We start from the raw sequence: 23,184 nt of genomic DNA on the forward strand, positions 1-23,184 counted from the left end.
TACAATTTCATTAACAGCATAAGCAGAGTCAAAAATAATCTTTACAAATTAAATCACCACAAAGAGATCAAACCAGAAAAAAAAGGTTCTGCTGCCTTATGGACACCGTACTTTTCCTCAGTTGGAAGTGTCATCGGTCAGCATCATTCAACACACTTCCCCAGCATGTACCATACAAGTCTATGGAATGGAAAACCTGCTTGAAGCAGGTCAACTGCAGGTCAAATGCACCTATCAATGCATACTATTTGCTCATCTAAGATTTTGCTTTAAATTGGTGAACAATGATGTATGAACCGTGGGGGCAAGGAGAGGTGGCGGAGTGTAGTAGGCAAGTTCATTTTCTCAGCATCGCAGATCGCATGTGCAGGAGAACTGATCTGCCCTGGAACAGCTGATCAGTCCTGAAATGTCACTTCTATCCCACTTTGTGAGTGCGGTGGAATGTAAGATCGCACTCACAGAGTCGGATAGAAGTGACATTTGAGGACCGATCAGCTGTTCCAGGCAGATGGGGTAATGCAGAACGATTCTCCTGCACATGCGATGCCGATCTACTCTGGAACAGCTGACAAAGCGTTGGAATGCTTGACCTAATGGGTGGTCACACATTTCACCTCTGTAAAACTGTGCGAGATTACATTAAAATGTGTGACCACGTCACCGGTCACACATTCTAACGTAGACACAAACTTTGATAGAACAATACAGTCTCCCTGCTCCCAGTCGGCTATGTGTTGTAATTGGGCAGCTAAGTAATATATCCATGCATTGGGGGCAGCATGTTCATCCAAAGTTTTGGGGTATTGTAGATATTCCAATTTTATTCCTGAATACTTCTTTTTCCAGATGGGATCTTTAAACAACACAGCTGCCCCGGATGTAGGCAACCAGCAGAGAGTATTATGCAATAAATATAAAAGTTGGGCTTCCTGATTGGCCAGGAAGCCTGCTCCATGCCGATTTGCTGGGAAGTCTGCTCCATGCCAATAGGCTGGGAAGCCATCTTCCCGGCCTAACAGCATGGAGCCGGCTTCCTGGGCAATCAGCAAGGAGTCGGCCTAACAGCATGGAGCCGGCCTAACAGCATGGAGCTGGCTTCCCGGGCAATCAAGATGCCGTGTTGCAGGTAATGACACGCTGCCTGGGTTCCTGATTGCCCGGGAAGCCAGCTGCATGCTAGCAGAAGTACCGGTATCGGTACTCGGTATCAGCGAGTACGGAAAGATAAATATCGGTACTCAATACCGAACAACCGATATCGGTGCATCCCTAGTGACAACGAACACTCACTTCACAGATCAATTAAATCAGAAATATTCTGTTTATCTGCATTTTAATATCAGTGTTGCTTTTAGAGTTTAATTCTGAATATACTGTATAAGGATTGTTACATCCACTGATCCCGGCCGTACCCAAATTTCAGTATAAAGAATATTTAGATTCCTGTAAAAGCCCAGAAATTATTGTTCTATCAAAGCCGCTTGACTGAAACGTTGAACATTCTAAAGGAAACAGATTTCTGCTTAAGTGATGGCTGTGATCTAACATTTATTGCCACTAACATTTACAAGCCAGCAGCACATATACAGGGTTGAAAAGTTGCTTTAATATGTGGCATTAGAAAGACACAAATGTGGAAGATTTTAGTCAGAAGCGGGTTCATCAATAATAGAAGTACACAATGTATGACTTAGTATATGGTCCATTAACTGCAGTGAAAGTCTTGCAGTGCTTATATTTGGAATATGTAGAAAGTGTCCTGGAAGCCTGAGCCCAGAATGGAAGCCTGAGCCCAGAATGGAAGTCCAATGAATATCTTTGCTTTGAGGAAGTGTCTTACAGCAGGTTAAGCCCATATTTCAGCAGCTTCTGCTTGGCTTTGCTCTGTAGCATGAAAGCAGTGTCCTGGGAATCTGGACCTCCTGAATTGCGGAAGGGAGGTGACAGCTGCTGGAAGTAAGTCTCGTGGACACTGCTCTGGCAACCAAAGACCGCAGAAGAACCATTTCTGTAAAGGTTGTAAGAAGAAAACATAAAACATACAGGATACTTAACATAATATTGCTCTAAATATTATTTTTCTCATTTATAATCCATTTGTAAATAAAGAAAGAGTGACAAAGTAGGACTTATAGAATATAAAACCACCAGAAACAGCTTGTACAATCTTAATCCCTAGCGCCCAACATGCGACTCTTTAGTACTTGGTGTGTGGCCCTTTGACCTGAGCAGTTAGGAATGAGAAAGCTGATTTGTAAAGGTGGTGTAATAGCAGTGATCTTTAGCAATAACCTGTCCCAAGTCACTGCAGTATCCTGCAGCATGTACTCTCCCCTGTATTGTGTCTGCCATCTATGACAGTCCTCTGTAGCATTACATATAGTGCATTTTACCTGTGGAACCTTGGTAATGTTAGAAGCTCTGGGTGAGGCCCCAATACCATGCAAGTTAAACATCTAAATAGTTGATCCAAATAGTCTGGTTAAAAAATCCTACTATAAATTCAGAGAAACAAAAGCACTCCCAATGGCAGAAAATTCTGTTGGGTTCCCCATCCTGTCAGTAGGCTCTGGGAAAAAGCAAAAAACTCAGAAACATCTCTGATTGCCCTCTATTTGACTTCTTCTACCTTGCCCTTAATTCTGACCCATTTTGCAGGCCCTTTAATGAAAGCAACCACACAACATAATGCTACCACCACCATACAGTTGGTGTCCACAAGGTTATGAGCAGCGTTGGTCTTCTACCACACAAAAGGGGCTACTGAAAATGAAGAGCAGATACCATGGACACTACAGCAATTACTCAACATTTTACATCTCATTCATAAAATGCACACCCGTGTGGAACCTGCAATATCCCTTTATAATGCTGAACCACCAGTTCTGCAAGATTTCCGGTTGCAGGAAATACTCTTACCTTATGGTAACCTCCAAGAGAGAAGGATGTGCGCTAAAGTCAGCGTGGATTAGGTTGGCAGCTCGAAGGAAGTGGCGGTCTTGAGTGTTTGATGAAGATGGAAGATTAGCTGTATGAAAGGATATTAAGAGGCACAACATTAGTACAACTTTAGATAATGACCATTCATTCCAGTCTAAAATGTGTAGCTGTGCACTGGAATGCCTTGCAGTGATTGTATTTTTTAGTAAAGTGTCTATTCATTTTAAATACCATCGAATGCATGTATTGTAAGAGAGCTGTCGCAAAATAGTGTAAAAAAAGTGCCCTGCTCAGCTGGAGGGAATGAACCCTGCCAAAAGGATTTGTAATTCTGTGCAGTCCATCTTGTTATATACATACTGCACATCTAGACAAGTAACACACACTGTTGTTAAATAAGCAATTCCTCCTCCCGGTTCAGCAATTCAGCTTCCAATGTCGCTTCTCTATGGCTGCCTTCTCACTGGGCAGTGAATCAGCATCATCACCTATGTCCAGTGAGTAAAAGAGCTGACCTAAGAAGCAGTATTGCTGAACACAGGTAGGTTGACTAACAAAGACTGAACCACATTCAAAAACAATGAAGGAACTGGGAATGATGCTTTGGATGAACTGGAGTTGGGCAGGAGGATGTCCTGATTTAGGTGGAACGTGAAGAAGATTACTATGGGAAGCAAAAAAAGACCTGGGCTGTAATACCACATGGATAAAGCCACCTGCTCGGACCTAGCTGAGGTGATGGCCACATGAAATACAGCCTTGTGTATTAAAACAGATAGAGGAATAGCTCTGATAGATTCAAACAGGGCTTCTGAAGTGCCATAAAAAAGGGGCTGATACGTACTAGGGGACCACATGGCAGACTCCACGTACAAAAGGTCTTAGAGAGTAGGAAGCCAGCGGTCTCTGAAACAGAATAGAAAGGGCAGAGATCTGGCCCTTTATTGTAATAAGAACTGTGTGGTTCTGCATTAAAGAGAGGGCTAGTCCAATGGAGCAACTCCTGGGGTGAAAGCCCTTAGACTCACACCAAGCAAAGTACACCTTTCACACCTGAAGATGGACCTTGCAGGAAGTGGGCTTCCTAGTCTTGAGCCACCAGCCCTTAGAACCTGAGCTTCAACAGTCATGCTGTTAAAGCCGGTGACTGAGAAGCAGGGTGGTAAATCAGTCCTTGAAAACAGCAGACCTGGACAGCTGAAGAGTGCAAAATCTCACACACCGAAATCAGCTTAAAAAAAAGCTCTACTTCGTTCACTGGAACGGTCCATAATAATCCCGACATGGGACACCCTTGCTATTGCAAATGCTTTACCTAAGAGGGCTTAATCATAGATCCCAGGTAGGGATTACAAAAGGACCATCCTAGCAAATAAAGTGCATATTAGGCAGATTTCAGTGTGTGCCATTTTGCTCCATTTGCACGGTGGACTGAGAGAGGAAACAAGCTTGGGTGCCCTGCCTGCACCCATTGTTGGAAGCCAAGCTTAAGGCTGGGTTCACACCTGGGCGTTCCTAATAGGCGCGCTTTATGCGCATTTTTCTGTCCAATTAAACGTGCGTTCGACGCACGTTTTTTAACCTCCCTGGCGGTATGATTTTTATTTTTTCCCCCTTTTTTTCCCTCTGTTTTTCGTTTAAAAAAACAACCCAAACTTTGAAACTTCCCGCCGGTTCCGCCCCCCGGTGACGCGGACGCTCAGAAGGGACGGAACTGGGATGCCGGCAGCGGCCGGAGGACACAGCGGGGATCGTGGACAAGGTAAGACCTACGCTGTATTCCCGAGCGTGTCTCGGGGTTACCGCTTTGGTACAGAGAATTAACCCCGAGCCACACTCGAGAATACCAATAGATACGCGCTCAAATCTGCTCCTGCGCGTGAAAAAGAAGTACTTTTTCGCGCGTAGGGCGTTTTTCAGCGCTTTTACGCCCAGGTGGGAACCATGCTCATAGGGATTAACAGGATTTCACTTCTTGAGCGTTTTTCAGCGCTTCCATCAGCGCTGAAAAACGCCCAGGTGTGAACCCAGTCTCAGTGTGGGGCTTGGAGTAATATTGCTGAATCTATTTTCACCAATGAAGTGTACTATAGAACATGGAATAAAAGGAGAACAATACCGTTTTCAGTAAAATAGCAAAGATCCATATTTAAAAAAACAAAAGCAAAAAAAAAACCAACACACATATCAAGAAGGAGAATTGATCAAAACTGGAGCAGACAAAATCTGGAGAAGGTGTGCATGGCAACCAATTGGCTTCTCTCTTTCATTTTCAAATCTTACCTGAACAAACTGAAGAGAGAAGCCGATTGTTTGCCATGGGCAACTCCTCCAGATTCTGTCTGCTCCAGTGTTGCTAAAAAAATTTAATGGCTGTGTTTTCAGGGCAGCCCACGCAATGGACATGACCACTTTCTGTTTGTAGCAAGCAGCAGCAGTAGTCATGTGTGTAGCAAGTAGCAGGCAGATTTGACTTATACAGTTTACATTATGCACCTGTGAGAATGTTCTGGATCAAATCATAGTGGGTAAAGTTGTGAGTGCTTTTTGCTACATTGTTGTTGTCATGGGGCAAAGTCTCCTTCAGATGAACTTCTAAGCCATTCAGAGAAGCCAAGGTGCTGTCATACTGTAGGGCAAAGTAAAGACAGAGGATAGGTTAATAGAGGTTGGTCTTTCAGTTGCATCCAGCAAAATGTCCTATGATGCCAAAAAATGGCTCACTATGAATATAGCATAACAGCCCAAAAATACTTTCTCCTAAATTCTGGAAACGCTAAATTATTCTCCCTCTACTGTAAGTAAAATCCATTAAATTGTTTATGGTGTGCAAACATTTAAAGGATAAATGCACATTTGTGGGCTTAATGGCAATCTATAATGGTTTGAAATCCATTTTTTCTAAGTTTACACATTTGTAGCTGATGAAACATATACTGGGTTGACCCATGACACAAATTTCACAGAACATTATGGGTTTTCTTAAACCACAGCTGTTTGTTTTCAGGCTGTATCTGATCATTTAAAATCTGTAATGAGCTGTACAAAAGTGGGGAGAGATAGTTGTGTGCCTTTTATGAACAATAGCTATTGAGTCCTAAAACAAAAGGTTTTTGTTTTTTTCATTAAGTTTAGCGTTCCAAATAGTGACAGGAAATTGTAAATATGTCCCCATAGAGTTCATTATGCTCTTTTCCTGGACAGGAAGGAGGAGGGCATATCCCTCATAAGGGCAAGAAAGCAAAAATTCCTGACAGGTTTAAAACCTTCCTCACGCTTGTAGAAGATGTTGCTGCCCATGTCCCTGTTGAGGTGGTACTCTCCTCAATTCCCATCTATTTGATAGAAAATCTGTTCAGCTGAGGCAACACTGATCTGCTGCATACATAAGTTTGGTCTTTCTAATTTTTAATCCGGATATTTTCCATGGCTGACTGGTCTCTTTGCTTGTAACAGCTAGCTAGTATAAGGCCAACATAAAAGTTTCAGGAGCTCATCAAAGCTAAAAAAATAACCAAATGGTATCTATGCATGGGTCAGAAGCCCTCCTATATGGATTCAATTCACGCTGCAACCCAATACTCACCATCATGTAAAAAAGGAAGCACACAGAATGGAATTTTTTAACATATTTGATAAGGCAAACAGACCTTCATTCACAGTCCCTACAGAAAAAGGTGATATACTTGAATAAAAATACAAGGACAATTTGCCTCTTACAACATTTAAGAAAAAACTCAATAGCTGTAATGGTATTTGGATGAAAAGGTAAATCCTTGGCCTTAGAAGATGGTAAGACCCACTTTAGCAGGTATTACGTCTTGTAGGTTGTTTGGATAACAGTCTACCTTGCAAATTTTTGACCACTCTTCTATGCAAAATTCCTTCAATGGCAAGATGTTTGTTGGCTCCTTGTATAAATTGCCTGTTTCAAATTCCCAAACAATATTTCAATGGGATTAAAATCAGGGCTTTGGTAGGCCAGTCCATAACCCTCCACCATTTCTTCCTGAGCTATTCCTTGGTGAATTTGGTAATGTACACTTTGATATGATGCAGAATTCAAGGTTGACTAGATGAGTGCAAGCCACCAAGGCTTTGACGTGACTAAGAAGGCCAAACCATACCATTTCCACCACCATGCTTCAGAGCTTGAATGAGGTTCTTTCCCTGAAGAGCTGACATCGGTTTGCTCCAAGTATGTCTACTGCTACTGTGGCCAAACAACTCCATCTTTGATTTATTAGTTCACAGCACATTGTTCCAGAAAGCTTGGTACTTGCCTATATATTCAATGACAAACTATTGTATTGTCCTAAAGTTCTTTTCCAGGAGCATCATGGCAGCATACCAAAGGGGCTAGACTCTGCCCCTCCAACCCCAAGGGATTGGATATGAATACATTTCAGCACAGCCTGCCAGATAATTAATTTTTTCTGTCCTTACAATAGACTGGATAGTTTGTCTTTCTACAGTAAGGGATAACTTTATTACTTTTTTTTTTTTATAGCTTTCTTCCTGAATTGTTACGCCTTCTCTTTTTGCTTTCCTTCATGGCAGCCAGCTAGCCAGCCAGGTTCAATTTTTCCTGGGTGAGGACCTCCCAAATAGCCTGTAAAACGAGTATGGGGAAGCTATATGGTAGCATAGGTCCTCAAAGTCCTTCTTCCTACCCTTAGCCCAAAGCCATAAAATAGCAAAACCCATACAATGCTTTCCATCTAGCCATTCCTTAATTGGCCTGTTGGCCAGGCGCCCTAATCCAATAATGGCACCCAAAACTCTGGTGGCATTGTGAACATGCGAGGCACCAAGTGGTTGCCGGGGACAAGGCCTTTTTGTCAGGATGCCAGCAGAGGGCTTTTTAGGTGCAGTTTGACAGTGGCTATGGCAATGAGCATTGCAGCTCATACCGAAGCCTGCTGGGTGCTGACTTTCTTTTTCCTTTCATCTCCTGCTTACCTTTCTGCACTGGTAGGTTCTATTGCAGTGTCTGATGTTAATCCACCAGCTCCCTCTCCATGTATGCCTATGGTGTTCTTTATACGGATGTTAGTTCACTGTCTCTTAAAGACGGTTTCCTCTCAGCACAAAAGGATAATGCTGCCCAAGATGACCACCATGCCTCCATTAGGTAAAAACAAAAATAAGAAAAATAATCCTAACAAAAAAAAAACGAATGTCAAGAGCAAAGTGAAAAATCGCAGAGACCATGCTTTTCGGTCAAGGCATAGGCAGTTGGCCTCAAGATCCTGCCATAAAAAAGACACAGACGTTGCACCTCTGCAAGATGCCACAGAGAACCTTCTCACTGTGGACATCTACAAAGAGGCCAGTACTGTGTATGCGATCAAGAGAAATCCGAGTAGTGCAGAAAAAAAAAAAAATAGAACTCCAGAAGTTCAAGATTGAGTCTCTCCAATCCATTTTGCATGCAATTAGTCCAGGGGACTGAATGCTCTCAGTTGACTTGTCAGGTGCTTATCTCCAAGTACCAATTCACACAGTTACAAACATTTCTTGGATTTGCAATCACTGGTCAACATTTCCAATTCATTTGCCTCCCCTTTGGCATAATTTTGGCTACTTATACCTTTTCAAAAGTGTCGCTCCCGGAACGGAATGTTTCTAAAAAAATGTTATGCATTGCATAGGGGTTTATGGGGTTCAGGAAACATTTGCAAATTCCAATAATTTTTTTAACCTTTCGCCAAACCTCTCTTGAACCAAACCTAGTTACATTCAGCTCATCATTATTGGGGATCAAAGGTTAAATCTCTTTCTGATTGAAGATGCCTGCACTTTGAAACCAACTCTTGGAAGAGTTACCTGCAGATCCTATGATGGATTTTTCTGGCTCTTGGAGACTTCTTTTAGCATTAAATGATCTGCTGTGCTAATTGGCTACACCACTTGTAAAATATTTTTCTTACAGGAGAATGATTTAAAATAATTTTGTAATCTTTTTAATTACCTTGCCAGACTCACAGGCTCTTTAGAGTTTGGCATGATGACACCACACATCAATAGAAAAGAGAACACCAAACCCTAGAAAGCTTGAGGTTTTATTGCGATTCCACCTGCATACTCCCTAAGGAAATTGGAATCATTGGCACCTAACCTGGAACACTGAATTCTAATTTACTTTGTACTTACCAATTACATGTGACAAATCAGCATTTTAAATTTTTTTCAATTCTGAGAATAAATATAACATGTCAATTGTATGCATTGTTTGCTCAAGTATATTAGCTGTTAACTGTAGGCACTATGAACATCTAACCATTGCCTGTTCATACAAAATGAATAGACCGTTGAAAAAGGCAACAATTTCCATGGGGTGTACTTACTTTTTCACAGTACTGTATATATCAGCTTCAGATGTACGCTGTAGCCCTGGTATAATGCCCATGATATTACAATGGCATGTGTGACCCTGCCCATGCTATTAAAGCTGAAGTACACATTGGCATTTTTAGCGCTGTCTGGTTTGGGAACTAAGAAGACATGCAGGGAATACTTTGAGAAGTCACAGATGTATGTTGTGGCTGCTATAAGAAAGGTATGCAAGACTAATAAGTTTAGGTTACTGACAAGCACTTTATGGTTGACTGGTCTTTTAAATATTATGCAAAACTATTTCTCAGCACATACACATACTACGGATTACAGATCGTAAAAAGGCAGATGATCGAAACGTTCGTAAAACTTTTAGTAGCAAGTTAAAGGAGAACTATGAGGTGAGTGATCTCCACTTATCCTCATAGTTAGAGCCGACTTGTGGCAAAGTGGTCTCTGTACAGTGCTTGCACCTTCCATTTTGGGGCTGCGGGGGCACTATCAAGAGAGTCCGATATGGCATGTAAACACCTGGAAGTGTCAGTACACTAAATATATCACCTTACCTGTGCAGTATTCATCATTGTTGATATTTGCAGTGCTTGATCGCAGTGTTCCCAGATAAAGAGCATTGCTGCTTTGCACAGTTATTATAGCTTAAAAACTAAATCCCCACCAGTGCACTTTAAAATCTGTTTCTTGAAGTCCAGAAAAACATTTGAAAAATATGCCTTGCCGTACAAACTATGTGCTGTCTACAGTAGATATAGATAGAATAAAACTTACCACATCCTGAATGAACTCTCTGATGTATTTGAAATCGTTTTCTGCTATTAGAGACAGAACTAAGCCGTTCACATTATGGACATATAATACCATCTTAACTAGTTTCGAGCTGCTGATTGATGGATTCGAGTCCAGTGTTAAGGTCCAGTCTGTGATGCTAGAGGTTCTGTTTGACAGAATGTCCTCTTTACTGCTTCTTTCATATAGCTGTGTAATAACTTCTGCGCTACCTTTTGCAGTAACTTGAGTGTCACCTTCTGTAATGCCCAATAACTCTGTTGCACTCACAACTGTATTAAGTAAATGCTCTTGAGGGTCTTCTAGAAAGCTATTTTTCTTAGTTGGAGGCTCTTCTTGGCCTTCTAGGACTTGGGTTTTTATGGTATCTTTACTGTCCTCTGGGTTGGAGAAGCCAGATTCAGGGCTGCTCTTCTCTAACTCATCTGTGGAATAACATGTTGCATAACTTCCTGTGGACAAACAATCACTTCTGCGTTCATAATCTCTTTTTGATACATCCTCTGGTTGGTCATCAAAAGCCACTGGATAAATATTTTCCGGATTGGTGTCTGTGAACACATTGTCATGGTCCCCCACTTTAATAAACTCTTGCTTTGCTTTGTCACCTGGGTGAAGTATCTGCTGTACTGGAGAGGAGCTCTGTATGACAGTAGGCACCATGGTGCTAACACAAGCAGTGTCTGAGATAACACTCTCCTGTTCACTAGTAACAATTTCCACAGAGGACTGCTCTAAAAGGTCCACCTTTGTCAGAGAAGAAGATTCCTGCATTTTTTCTTCATCTAGGAAGTCTGCTTCTGAGATGTGTGACCGATTGATTTGTGCTTCCTCACTGAGGCTGTGGGACATGCTAGATGTTCTCCTTGAAAAACTTGGTATTCTAAAAGGCAAACAAAGTGTAATGTTGTAAAGTAAAAACAGAATATTTAAGCATGGAATGGAAGCTGAACAATGATCAACAGAGAACGTTTCCAACCAATCTGAAATCACCACCTAGGTAATTTCACCCAAATCTGATAACACTACATAGTCCAATATCATAGGTTCAATCACACAAGGGACTCTTGTAACTTTGGAGACCCAGCCATGAAGATCTTCCCCTGCAATGCCTGCTCTAGCCTCTGCAATGACCTCATACCACCTTATCCTTTGGAATGTGGCCATATACTTCATTGCTAGCATCTCCATATGAACAAAACGGAGAACATATTGCGCAATGTAAAAAGAACACTAGGTACTGGATAGTAATAGTATTCTAAGGTGAATATGTACTTTGCCCAATGCAGGTCCAAACAACATGTGCAATTTAACTTTGGCCTCACCATTTGCGAATACTTCCCATTGCTGTCCTGATGCTTTGCTTGGGGTGTGGGGGTGGGGGGGGAGGAGCATGCAACTTACGCTGCTTCCTCCTACACAACAGCAATGGTGGCTAGCCATTCAGGGACTCAGCACTGTCACATGGAGGTAAAAAAGAGAGACCTAAGCCCTGTGTTATCTTCAAGTTAGTACTCGCTCCTGCAGACAAATGGGTTAGACCTTGCTACCTGCGAAATAATGGATTGGCCCTCACCAATCGATTTGTCTGAGAGAAGAAGCCCAGTATACCAAACTTGGAGCTTAGACAGGGCTTAGGTCTCTATCCCTGCTCTTCAGCTGTGGTGACGGTATGGCGTGAACCAGGAACTATATCAGGTACTGGAGCCCCTCAGAGAAATAAAAAGCCAAATGAGTCATTCAGCTTACCTGCATCCACTCATAATTCAGATTTCAGTAATGGCTAGGCTAACACTTCTCATTCATTACCTGGTCATCCACTGGACAGGGTATTGGCGCAGTGCTGTTGCTTCCTTCTCCATTAGAAATACCGGAATCATGTTGACGTCCTGTGGTAAGCAAGTATCTGTAAAACAATATTAAAAGGGTAAGTTCACTTACAAGTAAAGTTCTTAGCAAGAAGGACTTCTCATTGGTCAGCGCGCTCAGGTGACAATTGAATTGCAATTTGCGAGTGAAATTTTAAATCCATAGCGCAGGGCAGTACAGGGCACGTATAGTACACCAGTACCGGCGGAGGGGATAGGATTGTTAAACTAATGGTAAGTAAATCAGGGGGGGAGAGGGGGCGGGATTTGCGTGGGTAATTTTATTTTCACAAATTACTTGGGAACGTAAATGTGTCTTTTGTAAGCATGAAAGTTAGCCTTCATAAGCACATTTAAGACATGAGACAGCTCTACTCTGCAGAGAGGCAACATCCTGTCTGGCATATATTGTAGCTGGGTTGTGAGACAAATGCACTGAAATTCTACAGATATTCTATGTTTTACCTAAAGTCAAGAAGATTTAGCTAGAACTGTGAGGTGCACAAGGGCATTACACTATTGTCAAGAGTTTGTAAAACTGATTGGCGGAGGCCCCGAAAGATCTTTTCATCAGATATGTAAAATGTAAACACCTTAAAAAGCACGTCATTTTTTCCACACCGTAAAAACGCCAGAACCAACACTCTGTAGTACATACATACCTAACTAAATAAATTGGATACTGATGACCAGAGTATATTTAAAGCTGAACTCCGAGTCCAAAATCTTTCATTTAAATATACTTAATACCCATAAAGCATATACATCTACTTTGTGTGCACCGAATGCCTTTGCAAGCTCGCATATTGCTTTGTAGAAGTAGAAGTCAAACCATTATTGCACTCCATATAACCTGTGCAGAAAGCAGGACCAGGACCAGGAGCAGGATCCAACAGGCCCCACACACTTCAAGCTGCCTAAAGAAAACTACGGGACAGGCCTGAACAAGGAAAGAGAGCAACAGAGACTGGTCTTCTTATAGGAAACTCCTTATTATAGGAACAAAGGCAGTTTCATACTGGATTACTGCACAGATCTGAAACAAATGCACAACACACACCAAGATTCAAGGAAGAATACACATGGCTCTGTATTGTATTTAGACTATATTTGCTTATCCTGGAGTTCAGCTTGAATACTGTTATCTGCACATCCACATCTTAAAGCTGGCCATACACTCAGCATTTTGTCTTGTTCAACCTCTGCTGGCTATTGTATTCTGACGGCCAATAACTGTCACATTACATAATCAGTGATTGCAGCCAATAGGCAGAAGTCACTGTTTGGCTGACAATTTTCAGTCCAGCTCCTTCTCATCCTCAACAAAAGTTGACTGCAAAATCTTGGCCAAAATTCAAGCAGTGTACCAACAACGACACCAGACTTCCCAGTTGTAGGGAATGACAAACCTGTACCCCACAGTTATTAAATGAACCCATAAAGTAAACCTGTCTTGACTAAATATGAAGGCTGCTGCAGCCAAAACACAATAGGGGAATTTATCATAACTGGAGCAGGCAGAATCCGGAGCAGCTGTCAATGGCAACCAATCAGCTTCTCTATTTAATTTGTTCAGTTAAGGTTTGTAGATTAAAAACAGAGAAGCCCATTGGTTGCCATGGACACCTGCTCCAGGTTCCGTCTGCTCCAATTTTTATGAATTCCCCCAATGTGCCTGGTGTTGGAAATACAACAGTATACCGATTGTGTTGCTGACTGTACCTATGTCTTTTGAGCCCTAGATGGCGCTGTATTGCAATTTCAGTCTCTTGGGCATATTTATATATGATTTATAGGTTTCCTCTTTGACGATGTATTGCCATACACATATGCAACGTTCTTATAAGTAAAACTTAATTCAACATTCCTCAAGATCTCAGTGCTTCATCTAAACACATAACCAACACTTGGCTGCCACACTGAACCTTTATAATTATTATTCCAAAACGATCCGCTCTCCTAGCCTAACACTAATCCCCCTGTATTGTAGCAGCAGTGTTAAAGGTGAGTAAACCACTCCCTATTAAATATCTAAAGAAACAAACCATGCTTAAAAAGTAAATAACAGATATATGCAATACAAACAAAAATTATAATACAAATGTTTTTTTTTTTTTATTGCATACATTTATGTTATTTACTTTTTAAGCGCGGTGTGTTTCTTTGGACACACTGAACCTTTGACTCCAAGCCTTTGCGTCCCCAACTTGAAACAAGCGTGCACAAAAGGACTTCTGCCTTGCCTTATAAGCATACTTACACTTCAAAAGAAGGCAATGGTAACCAGCATGGTTCCTATTAGTGATAGTTCAGAGGGATACTACAGGCATCTACAGTTAAGAGTCAATTTACATTTTATGTGTGTGGGGGGGGGGGGTTTAGAACTCATGTTGCTTTTTTACTATTATCCCGCACAGCAAGATTCCGTTATGTATATCTGTCCAGTACACCAATGTAATGTGCAGTAGAGTGCAACAATCCCAAGTCCACCAAGCAGCCCTATTTAGGAGAGGAACAGAGCAGTTGTGCATGAATGCAATAGGTGTTATAGATACATGGAGAATAAGATCAACAGTACACAATCACCTAAAACGTTGTGTCATGTCAAAGGCAGGTATAAAAAGAGAAAGTAGTAGTACTCTTGCCATGCATCTGGTGCGCCAGGTATAGAGAAAATAGGGGCATGTCCTTAGGACCACGGAAGGCCCCAAAACTTCAGTCAAAATTACATTGGGGGGAATTTATCAAAACTGGAGCAGACAAAATCTTCAGCAGCTGTGCATGGTAACCAATCAGCTATTCTCTCTTATTTTCAAATCTTAACTGAACAAACTGAAGAGAGAAGCTGATTGGTTGCCATGCACAGCTGCTCCAGATTTTGTCTGCTCCAGTTTTGATAAATTCCCCCCATTGTGTTGGAGCCACTGAGGGGGATGATGGCCAACGTTCCCAGATTGTGTTACATTTATTAGGACATCCTCTATATTGGTAGACTAATTTTTTCCCTCTCAAGCAAAGAGTTAACGGTATTCTGCCATTGAGGAAATGTAGATGGACTAGAGGAAGTCCATTTTTTGGCAATTCATTTCCTTACGATGAATCTGTAATCCAGTCATCTGGTAATTGGGGAACCGAGGATTCTGAAATTCATTCCAAAATACAAAAAAAAGCAAATTCTCAGATCCAGTGGTAGTGTGGTGGAATATAGGGAGTTCACTGCATGGAAAATGGATTGCCAATACCTATGATGTTTAGGGCAGCACCACAGTAGATCAAATCAACATGCCTATGTCCCGACCACACCTGGTGAATAGAGGAGAGTCTCTGTAACCACAATGAAACAGCTGTTTTGGAGTGAGTATGATATACTCTGTGTATTATAAATAGCCATGTAAGCTTTTGAGTCAGCGAATGGGTGCAATTAGTAACTACTTCTAGTGCCTGGTTCCACTGGTCTGAGTCTATGGTGCCCAAATCTTGGCTCCACCCCTCCTTGCATCTTAGCGAGTTTGGATGAGAAGACTAAAGTAGAGTATACCTTGGATGTTAGGCCTTGTTTAGTGTCCCTGGTCTGGGGAATGTAGATCAATGGGAAGGGGGGCAGTGTTAGTGGGGAGGTGCAGGTTAATTCTTGCAGAACTGTACAAAAATGTAAGGATAGACCCCTCAAAGACCTGATGTAGAAATGCTTGCACATTTTCATCACTCAAATCTAGAGAGTTTTGTAGAGAAGCATTGTGCCACATTGGCATAAACCATGTATACACCATATGATGCATTACGTCCTTCACATTACACCATACCTTGTGCATAAATGTTAGGGATCGGTAACAGGTGGCCCTTTTAAAACAGCCTGCCTCCAACAAGGAAATTGGGGGATATTGTGCTAGGTAAGAAGGTAAAACTTACAAAAACACTTCTAATAAGAAAAATAATATGATAGCTGCCATTGCTGACCTAATGAATGCTGGCTACTTGGCTGTAATGCTGACCAATTCGGTTAAGCACCTACATGGTACAAGTATGCAGTAAGTGATGTCAGAAGCCGGGATCTGTATACTTGTTCTAAAAGGTGCCCATACACTTTACAATTTATCTGCAGATTTTCTGTGGTCAGATGGAAAAAGTGCAACAGATTGGCCCAGGTGGAGATTACTCCATCCACACAGTTAAGTGTAGATGGAGGAATCCGTTGCACCTTTTCCATCTGACCACAGAAAATCTGCAAATAATTGTAAGGTGTGTGGCCAGCTTATAGAAGTGACTCCAAAAAGCAGTGAACTCAGAGGATCAGTGTAACAGCCAGGCAACTAGCATGTATAAAGTTGAAGTCAACAATGGTAACCTCTGTACTTCTATTGCCACAGGTTTTCGTTACCATTGTGGCCATTTTGAGCAGTTCTTTTTTCTGTTACTGAAGGAAACCAGTTTGGTGTTGGGAGCCACAATACAGTGCAAGGTTCATTCATTTAAGCTGCTGATCTCACAGCAACTAAATCTTTACCACAGAATATAAAACCCCCAAGACTGAATTCACAATTGGTCAGCATTCTTACCATGATCTTGAGAGCCGCTTGCTGTTGGTGACTGTAAAGAGAACACAAAGTTCTGAAGTAATTATGTTTGCTTTCAGCAATTTTATGTGATATTAGCAAATGTCATGTCAGCACATAAAAAAAAGCTAATATAGAGTGCGAGTCATAATTATAAAAAAAATAAATAAGGGATGTTCCAGATGAAGCCGAAAACTGATGCACATAGTCGTCAGCAGAGATTAAAAGACACCTAAAAGGAGAACTATGGGGTCAGTGCTTTTCCCCATAGTTCTCCTAAGGGTAACGGGAGGACACAAACTAGTGTTCTCCCGTAACCCAAAGCTCTGTATACCGCGAGCTACAGCTCGCAGTATAATGAGATGCCGCAGCCGGGACGGATCCCGACATTACTGTCTCGATCCACCCAGCATGTGTGATTGACAGCTGACTCTGCCTATCTAGAGGCAGAGCCAGCTGTACCTGCCCTGCCTATAGATAGGCAACTGTACCTGCCCTGCCTCTAGATCTAGTGAGCGACAGTCACAGCTCTCTGCAGGGACAGGATCGAGAAGTGAGCGAGCGACGGTATGTGTTCGCTCACTTCCCGATCTATTGAGCCGACCTGTGACAGTTTCATTGTCGCAGGTCGGCTAGAACTATGAGGTGAGTGATTTTCAGTGAGTCGCCTCATAGTTCTCCTTTAACTGCAAATACAGTTTTGTATCAACATCATTTGACCATCACCTTGCATATCCTAGCTGCATTACATCATATTTTATCTGTGCCTTTATTATTTCTGGCAACTTCTCACCAGGAGCACAGCCCTAGAGGGCGTCATTCCACATAGACACTGAAAGCACAGACTCAGAGAACATAATACAGCATCATCACTGATAGCACAGTCTCAAAAGATGTCAATCATGTTCTTGGGCGAGAGCACAGCCACAAAAGACATCATGTAGCAACCTTGTTGAGAGCAAAGCCGCAGGGTATGTGTTTTAGCATTGGCGTGGGAAGCACAGCCCCAGAGGATGTTGTTTAGCATTGGCCTGGGAAGCACAGCCCCAGAGTATGAGGTTTAGCATTGGCGTGGGTAGCACAGCCCCAGAGGAAAATTTAGTATTCGTCACTAAGTGCTTAGTCCCAGAGGACATGATTTAGCTTCTTCACCAGAAGCACAGTCACAGTCTGATGTCATTCAGCATTTATGCCAGAAACATAGCCCCACAGGACAATGTTCAGCATCAGCACTGGGAGCACAGCCCTAGAGGAGGTCATTTAAAATTGTTGCCAGGAGCACATAGACAGAGGACATCATTCAACATTATAGCCAAGAGCACAACCCCAAAATACTTCATTTAGCAACGTTCCTGGGAGCAGAACCCCCGGGGGCCATTATTTAGCATAGTTGCCAGGAGCACAGCCTTAGAGGATGCCACTAAACATAATCACCAGGAGCACAGAGGACATCATTCACCATCATCACAGGGAGTACAGTTTCAAAAGACTTCATTCAGTATAATCATTGGGAGCACAGTCAGAGAGAACATAATCCCACATCATTAGTGGAAACATAATTGGAGGCTCCAAAGAAAGTACTTTCAGTGCAACACTTTTTGAGTACAATCATAATTCAGAATCATCATTAAGAGCACAGTCATAGTGACCAAACCTCAATATCATCATCAGGGATGTAACACCTTGTCACTGTATAACCAATGACAGGGGAAAGATCATCAGAATAATAATCAAAGTACTTATTGTTATGTATATACAACACTTTAAATGTCTGTGAAACACGGCATTCTCTGAGAATGCTTCTGTAATTCTGATAATTAGGGATGACCCGATACTGATTTTTCGGTATCGAGTATGAGCACCGATATTCTTTATTCGGTACTCGCCAACACTGAATACGGATACCAGAAGTCCCATCCAGGAAGCCAGGTGGCGTGTGATAAATGGCTTCCAGATTATTCAGGGAAGCTGTCTGCATGCTTCCTCATCACCAGGTGGCGAGGAAGCATGAAGACGGCTTTCTGGCCAATCAGGAAGCCGGGGGTGCAGGTAATGACTCGCCGCCTGGCTTTCTGATTAGCCGGCTTCGCCAACCAATGAGGAAGCTGGGTGGCCAGTCATTACATGATGCCTGGTTTCCTGATTGGCCTGGAAGCCGGCTCAATGCTCTCGTCACCAAGTGGCGAGGGAGCATGGAGCCGGCTTCCCAGTCAATCAGGAAGCCAGGCAGCGTGTAATGACTCGCTGCCCGGCTTCCTGATAGCGGAAGTTCTGGTATTGGGATAGGCATCGGGAGCATTTGGGTGAGTACGAGTACCGGTACTCGTAGCATCCCAACTGATAATGAATCCGTATCGGTGCATCCCTACTGATTCTACGAATGTAAACTCCATCTGTAAAGTTTTATTGGATGGTCTAGGTTCTGGTATCTAGAGACGGTCAAGACAGACATGCTTGCTGCATCAAACTGCGCATTCAACATCTAACAGAACTAAGATGGCAGAACTAATTCCATCAGTCGCCGCCCCCCTTCCCCCCTGTCTCAAATTGCCACATAATAGCTTTGAAAAAATGCCATATCTGGGGAAAACCTTAGAAAACTATACTTATCTCACAGCGGGCTTCCACACTGGAGAGAGTGGGCTCACAATCCTCCCGGCAAGATCCTGAGATTGCGGAGCATATCAAATCTCAGAAGAAGATGCTCTGAAACAGTGCAGCAGTAGCTTCTTGCAAGATTTGGGATTCTCAGCATTCTAATGCTGGGCACACACCTTACAACCATCGCAAGACTTTTGGTTTCCCGGGATTATCGTAAGGTGTGTGGGCACCCTTAGGATCTCACTGGAAGGATTGTGACATCACCCTTGCCTGCAGGTCGGCTATAAAGGCAAGTATATTTTCTAATTGTTTTCCCTACAGGTGTGGTTTTCTTTACATTCATCATGCAGTGATTTAGGATGAGGGTGGGATGCCTGATGAAATAAGTGGACCTTGCATTTTAGCACAGGTCCGCTTTAAGCATTTACACATCTGCCACCTGGTCTTCACCACAGTATGTTATATACATGTTTTCCAAAGAACATTGAAACACAAGCAGCAAAAACACAGAACATTAGACCACCGTGAGTGACCAACATAAAATGTGGCAACATAAAAACAAGTGTTTTTTTGCTGCACGTTTGTGCATGTTTTTTGTGCCCATTTTACCTGCATGCATTAAGTTGTGCATTTTTGCAAGCAGATTTTGCGCACATATTTACATCAATGTGTCACAAATAGGGATGCACTGATATATCAGCCGCCTAAACACATCGGCTAAATGCCGAAAAGTACAATTTTTCAGCCGATACATCGGTGCATCCCTGCTTTCTTTCCTCCCTGCTGGGCCCTGCTCTGTATCTTAGCAGGGAGGAGAGAAAGTGTCACAGGCGGCCGAGCGTTGCAGGAGGAGAGCGCTGTGAGCAGCCGGGGGCTCTTCTCCCACACCGCTCAGCCTCCTGTCACAGTCCGGCAGAGCGGTGTGTGGACAGCCCGAGCTGTCACAGGAGGCTGAGCTCTCCTCCCTGCACCGTTCGCTCAGCCTCCTGTGACAGCGTGTCAGAAAGGAGAGCCAATGCAAACACTCAGCGATCGCTGAGTGTTTGTAGATAATTAAGGACATAGTATGTTTACTATATACTCAATTATGAATGAATGGGAAGTGATCTACATCACCTCCTGTTCATTCATGATTGTAGTTATAGTAAACATATCATGTACTCATGTTATGAATGAACAGGAACACTAAGTATAGAGGATTCCTGTTCATTTGTAACAGGGGATACAGAAAAAGAGATTGAGGACTCTGTGGCCTCAATCTCTTTTTCTATTTTAAAAAGGGAAATATCAGGGGTCTGTTTAGACTCCTAATATTTCCCCGAAGCCCCTAAAAGTAATGTAAAAAATAAAAATATTGAATAAAAAATGAATAAAAATAAATTAAAAAGTTTATAACAAAATATTTTTAAAATGTGAAAAAAAAGAAAAACATTTTCAGTTTCGCCCTGACATTTTATTTCTATTTCGTTTTGAAACTTCCATTTCGGTGCACCTCTAGTCACAAACAATTGCATTGAGCGTTTCTGATTGAGTCTACAGGGGCAGAACGTGCTGTAATCTGCCAAAAAGAAGCTCATGTACTTTTTCCAGCAATAGACATTTTGCTTATTGCGACAAAACGCTCAGGTGTGAACAGGAGCCATAGGAATGAATGGGATTTTTTTTTGTGAAGAATTTTGTTGCGCTTATTCAGCTGTGACAATACGCCAGCTGTGAACCAGGCCTTACACTGCACTGTTTGTAGAATAAATTGTTTCCATTACCTGGGGTCAATTTGTGGATAGGTGTGTGGACAGCCCGAGCTGTCACAGGAGGCTGAGCTCTCCTCCCTGCACCGTTCGCTCAGCCTCCTGTGACAGCGTGTCAGAAAGGAGAGCCAATGCAAACACTCAGCGATCGCTGAGTGTTTGTAGATAATTAAGGACATAGTATGTTTACTATATACTCAATTATGAATGAATGGGAAGTGATCTACATCACCTCCTGTTCATTCATGATTGTAGTTATAGTAAACATATCATGTACTCATGTTATGAATGAACAGGAACACTAAGTATAGAGGATTCCTGTTCATTTGTAACAGGGGATACAGAAAAAGAGATTGAGGACTCTGTGGCCTCAATCTCTTTTTCTATTTTAAAAAGGGAAATATCAGGGGTCTGTTTAGACTCCTAATATTTCCCCGAAGCCCCTAAAAGTAATGTAAAAAATAAAAATATTGAATAAAAAATGAATAAAAATAAATTAAAAAGTTTATAACAAAATATTTTTAAAATGTGAAAAAAAAGAAAAACATTTTCAGTTTCGCCCTGACATTTTATTTCTATTTCGTTTTGAAACTTCCATTTCGGTGCACCTCTAGTCACAAACAATTGCATTGAGCGTTTCTGATTGAGTCTACAGGGGCAGAACGTGCTGTAATCTGCCAAAAAGAAGCTCATGTACTTTTTCCAGCAATAGACATTTTGCTTATTGCGACAAAACGCTCAGGTGTGAACAGGAGCCATAGGAATGAATGGGATTTTTTTTTGTGAAGAATTTTGTTGCGCTTATTCAGCTGTGACAATACGCCAGCTGTGAACCAGGCCTTACACTGCACTGTTTGTAGAATAAATTGTTTCCATTACCTGGGGTCAATTTGTGGATCTGGTGTATCCTCTGGATTGTCTTCACTTAGGCCCCGTTCACACCGGGGCGGTTCGGCCGTGCGGATCCGCCGACATGAACAATCCCATACATTGCTATGGGGACCGTTCATGCGACCACGCAACCCGAACTGCCCCCCGCCTGAATTGCTCCCGGACCCTTTTTTGCCACACTAATCAGTGCGGTTTCCACACAGCTTTCAATGGAACTGCGCTGTTCAGCGCAGTTTCGGGCGTTTTAATTGCGTTTCAGCGCTGAAAAGCACTTAAAAACTCCCCAAACAGCCCTTTTAAAATCAGCTCGGAAACCGTGCTGATGCGCAACCACCCTTGTGTGAATGGGGCCTTAGCCTGTCGTCCTCATGTACTTGTGATGTGATGGCTATAACTGCTCTGTTCCTTCATTAAGTCATGACCTGAACTATCTCCTGTAAAGCAGTCTAAGGCCTTGTACATATGGGCTTCAGATATCTGTGAGTACATCAAGCTTTTACAAAGCATTGGCAAAACATTTAGACAGATTTAAGAAATCTTTAAAGCACCCTTCAACTCCACTTTAAAACACACTGCTAGAAGGCTTCAACAGGCTTTCAACAAGTTACAAGTAGTGTTGAAAATGAGTGAAGCCACCTAGCAGCTGGTTTAAAGTGACAGTCAGCACTCCCATTAACATTTATATATAATTATCCCAAACTGGAGCTGAAGGGTGCTTTAAAAGCTTCAACAAACTGCTTTTAGCTGGCAAATGCTTTGTGAAAGCTTGTTGTACAGTGTCTTTGTACATACTCAAGCCAAATACTGTACGAGTAAGAGAAGGGTGCCTCTCCTGTCTATGCATTTGCCTAGCCCAGATATCAAGGCATTGTACTTTAACTAGAGGTTACTGTTTATTTAACCCTCCTCATTTAGGGGGTTACAAAGAATGTACTGGCAACTAAAAAAAGGAAAACAATGAATCCATCAGAAAAAGCACACAATGAATCCACTGTTAATACACCTGTACTACATCTATATCCATCATAACACCAAGCATTCTCTCTATGTGAACTCATGCTCACTTCATTGACACCTGCTTCTGTGGGTTCCAGTTGCCATATTGGAGAAAGCAGCGTCTTAGCAGTGGTCCGAATTTCTTGATGGGTGGGCATACATGGCAGTAAGTGGAATCTGCACCAGAGATGCAACAAGGAAAGAAGACTGTGCAAACTGCATAGGTACTGATGATAAAATACAGCTGCCAAAATGTAGACCGGTAGTAATGAACCCCGAAAAGCCTCAGCTACAATAGGACTATAGGTGGAAGGGAATGTAATAACTGTACTTCACAAAAAAGTAAAGAAGAGCAACAACAACTAAAATGATACTAATATATATATATATATATATATATAATGTCAAAAAAGACAGTTTGTCAGTTAAGACAGGAGAAAG

At 42.2% G+C, this 23,184-nt stretch overlaps 1 protein-coding gene across 2 annotated transcripts in view; it reads right to left on the reverse strand.

Moving 5' to 3' along the window:
- Positions 1-1,555: 1,555 nt before the first annotated feature.
- Positions 1,556-23,184, reverse strand: part of HPS4 (HPS4, biogenesis of lysosomal organelles complex 3 subunit 2) — a 54,353-nt gene continuing 32,724 nt past the window's right edge. The window contains exons 9-15 of one of the 2 annotated variants that reach the window (XM_018564633.1): positions 16,511-16,541; positions 11,896-11,992; positions 10,069-10,969; positions 5,440-5,572; positions 2,923-3,031; positions 1,832-2,011; positions 1,556-1,784 (exon numbers count right to left, since the gene is read on the reverse strand). In XM_018564633.1, coding sequence (XP_018420135.1) covers positions 1,840-2,011; positions 2,923-3,031; positions 5,440-5,572; positions 10,069-10,969; positions 11,896-11,992; positions 16,511-16,541 — 1,443 coding nt within the window. In that variant the 3' untranslated portion in view covers positions 1,556-1,784; positions 1,832-1,839. Of the gene's footprint in view, positions 2,012-2,922; positions 3,032-5,439; positions 5,573-10,068; positions 10,970-11,895; positions 11,993-16,510; positions 16,542-23,184 lie in introns of both variants that reach the window. The other variant, XM_018564632.1, reaches the window with a different exon arrangement.

Source organism: Nanorana parkeri, unplaced genomic scaffold (genome assembly GCF_000935625.1).
Source record: "Nanorana parkeri isolate BGI_ZX_2015 unplaced genomic scaffold, ASM93562v1 scaffold767, whole genome shotgun sequence".
Classification (NCBI taxonomy): Eukaryota; Metazoa; Chordata; class Amphibia; order Anura; family Dicroglossidae; genus Nanorana; species Nanorana parkeri.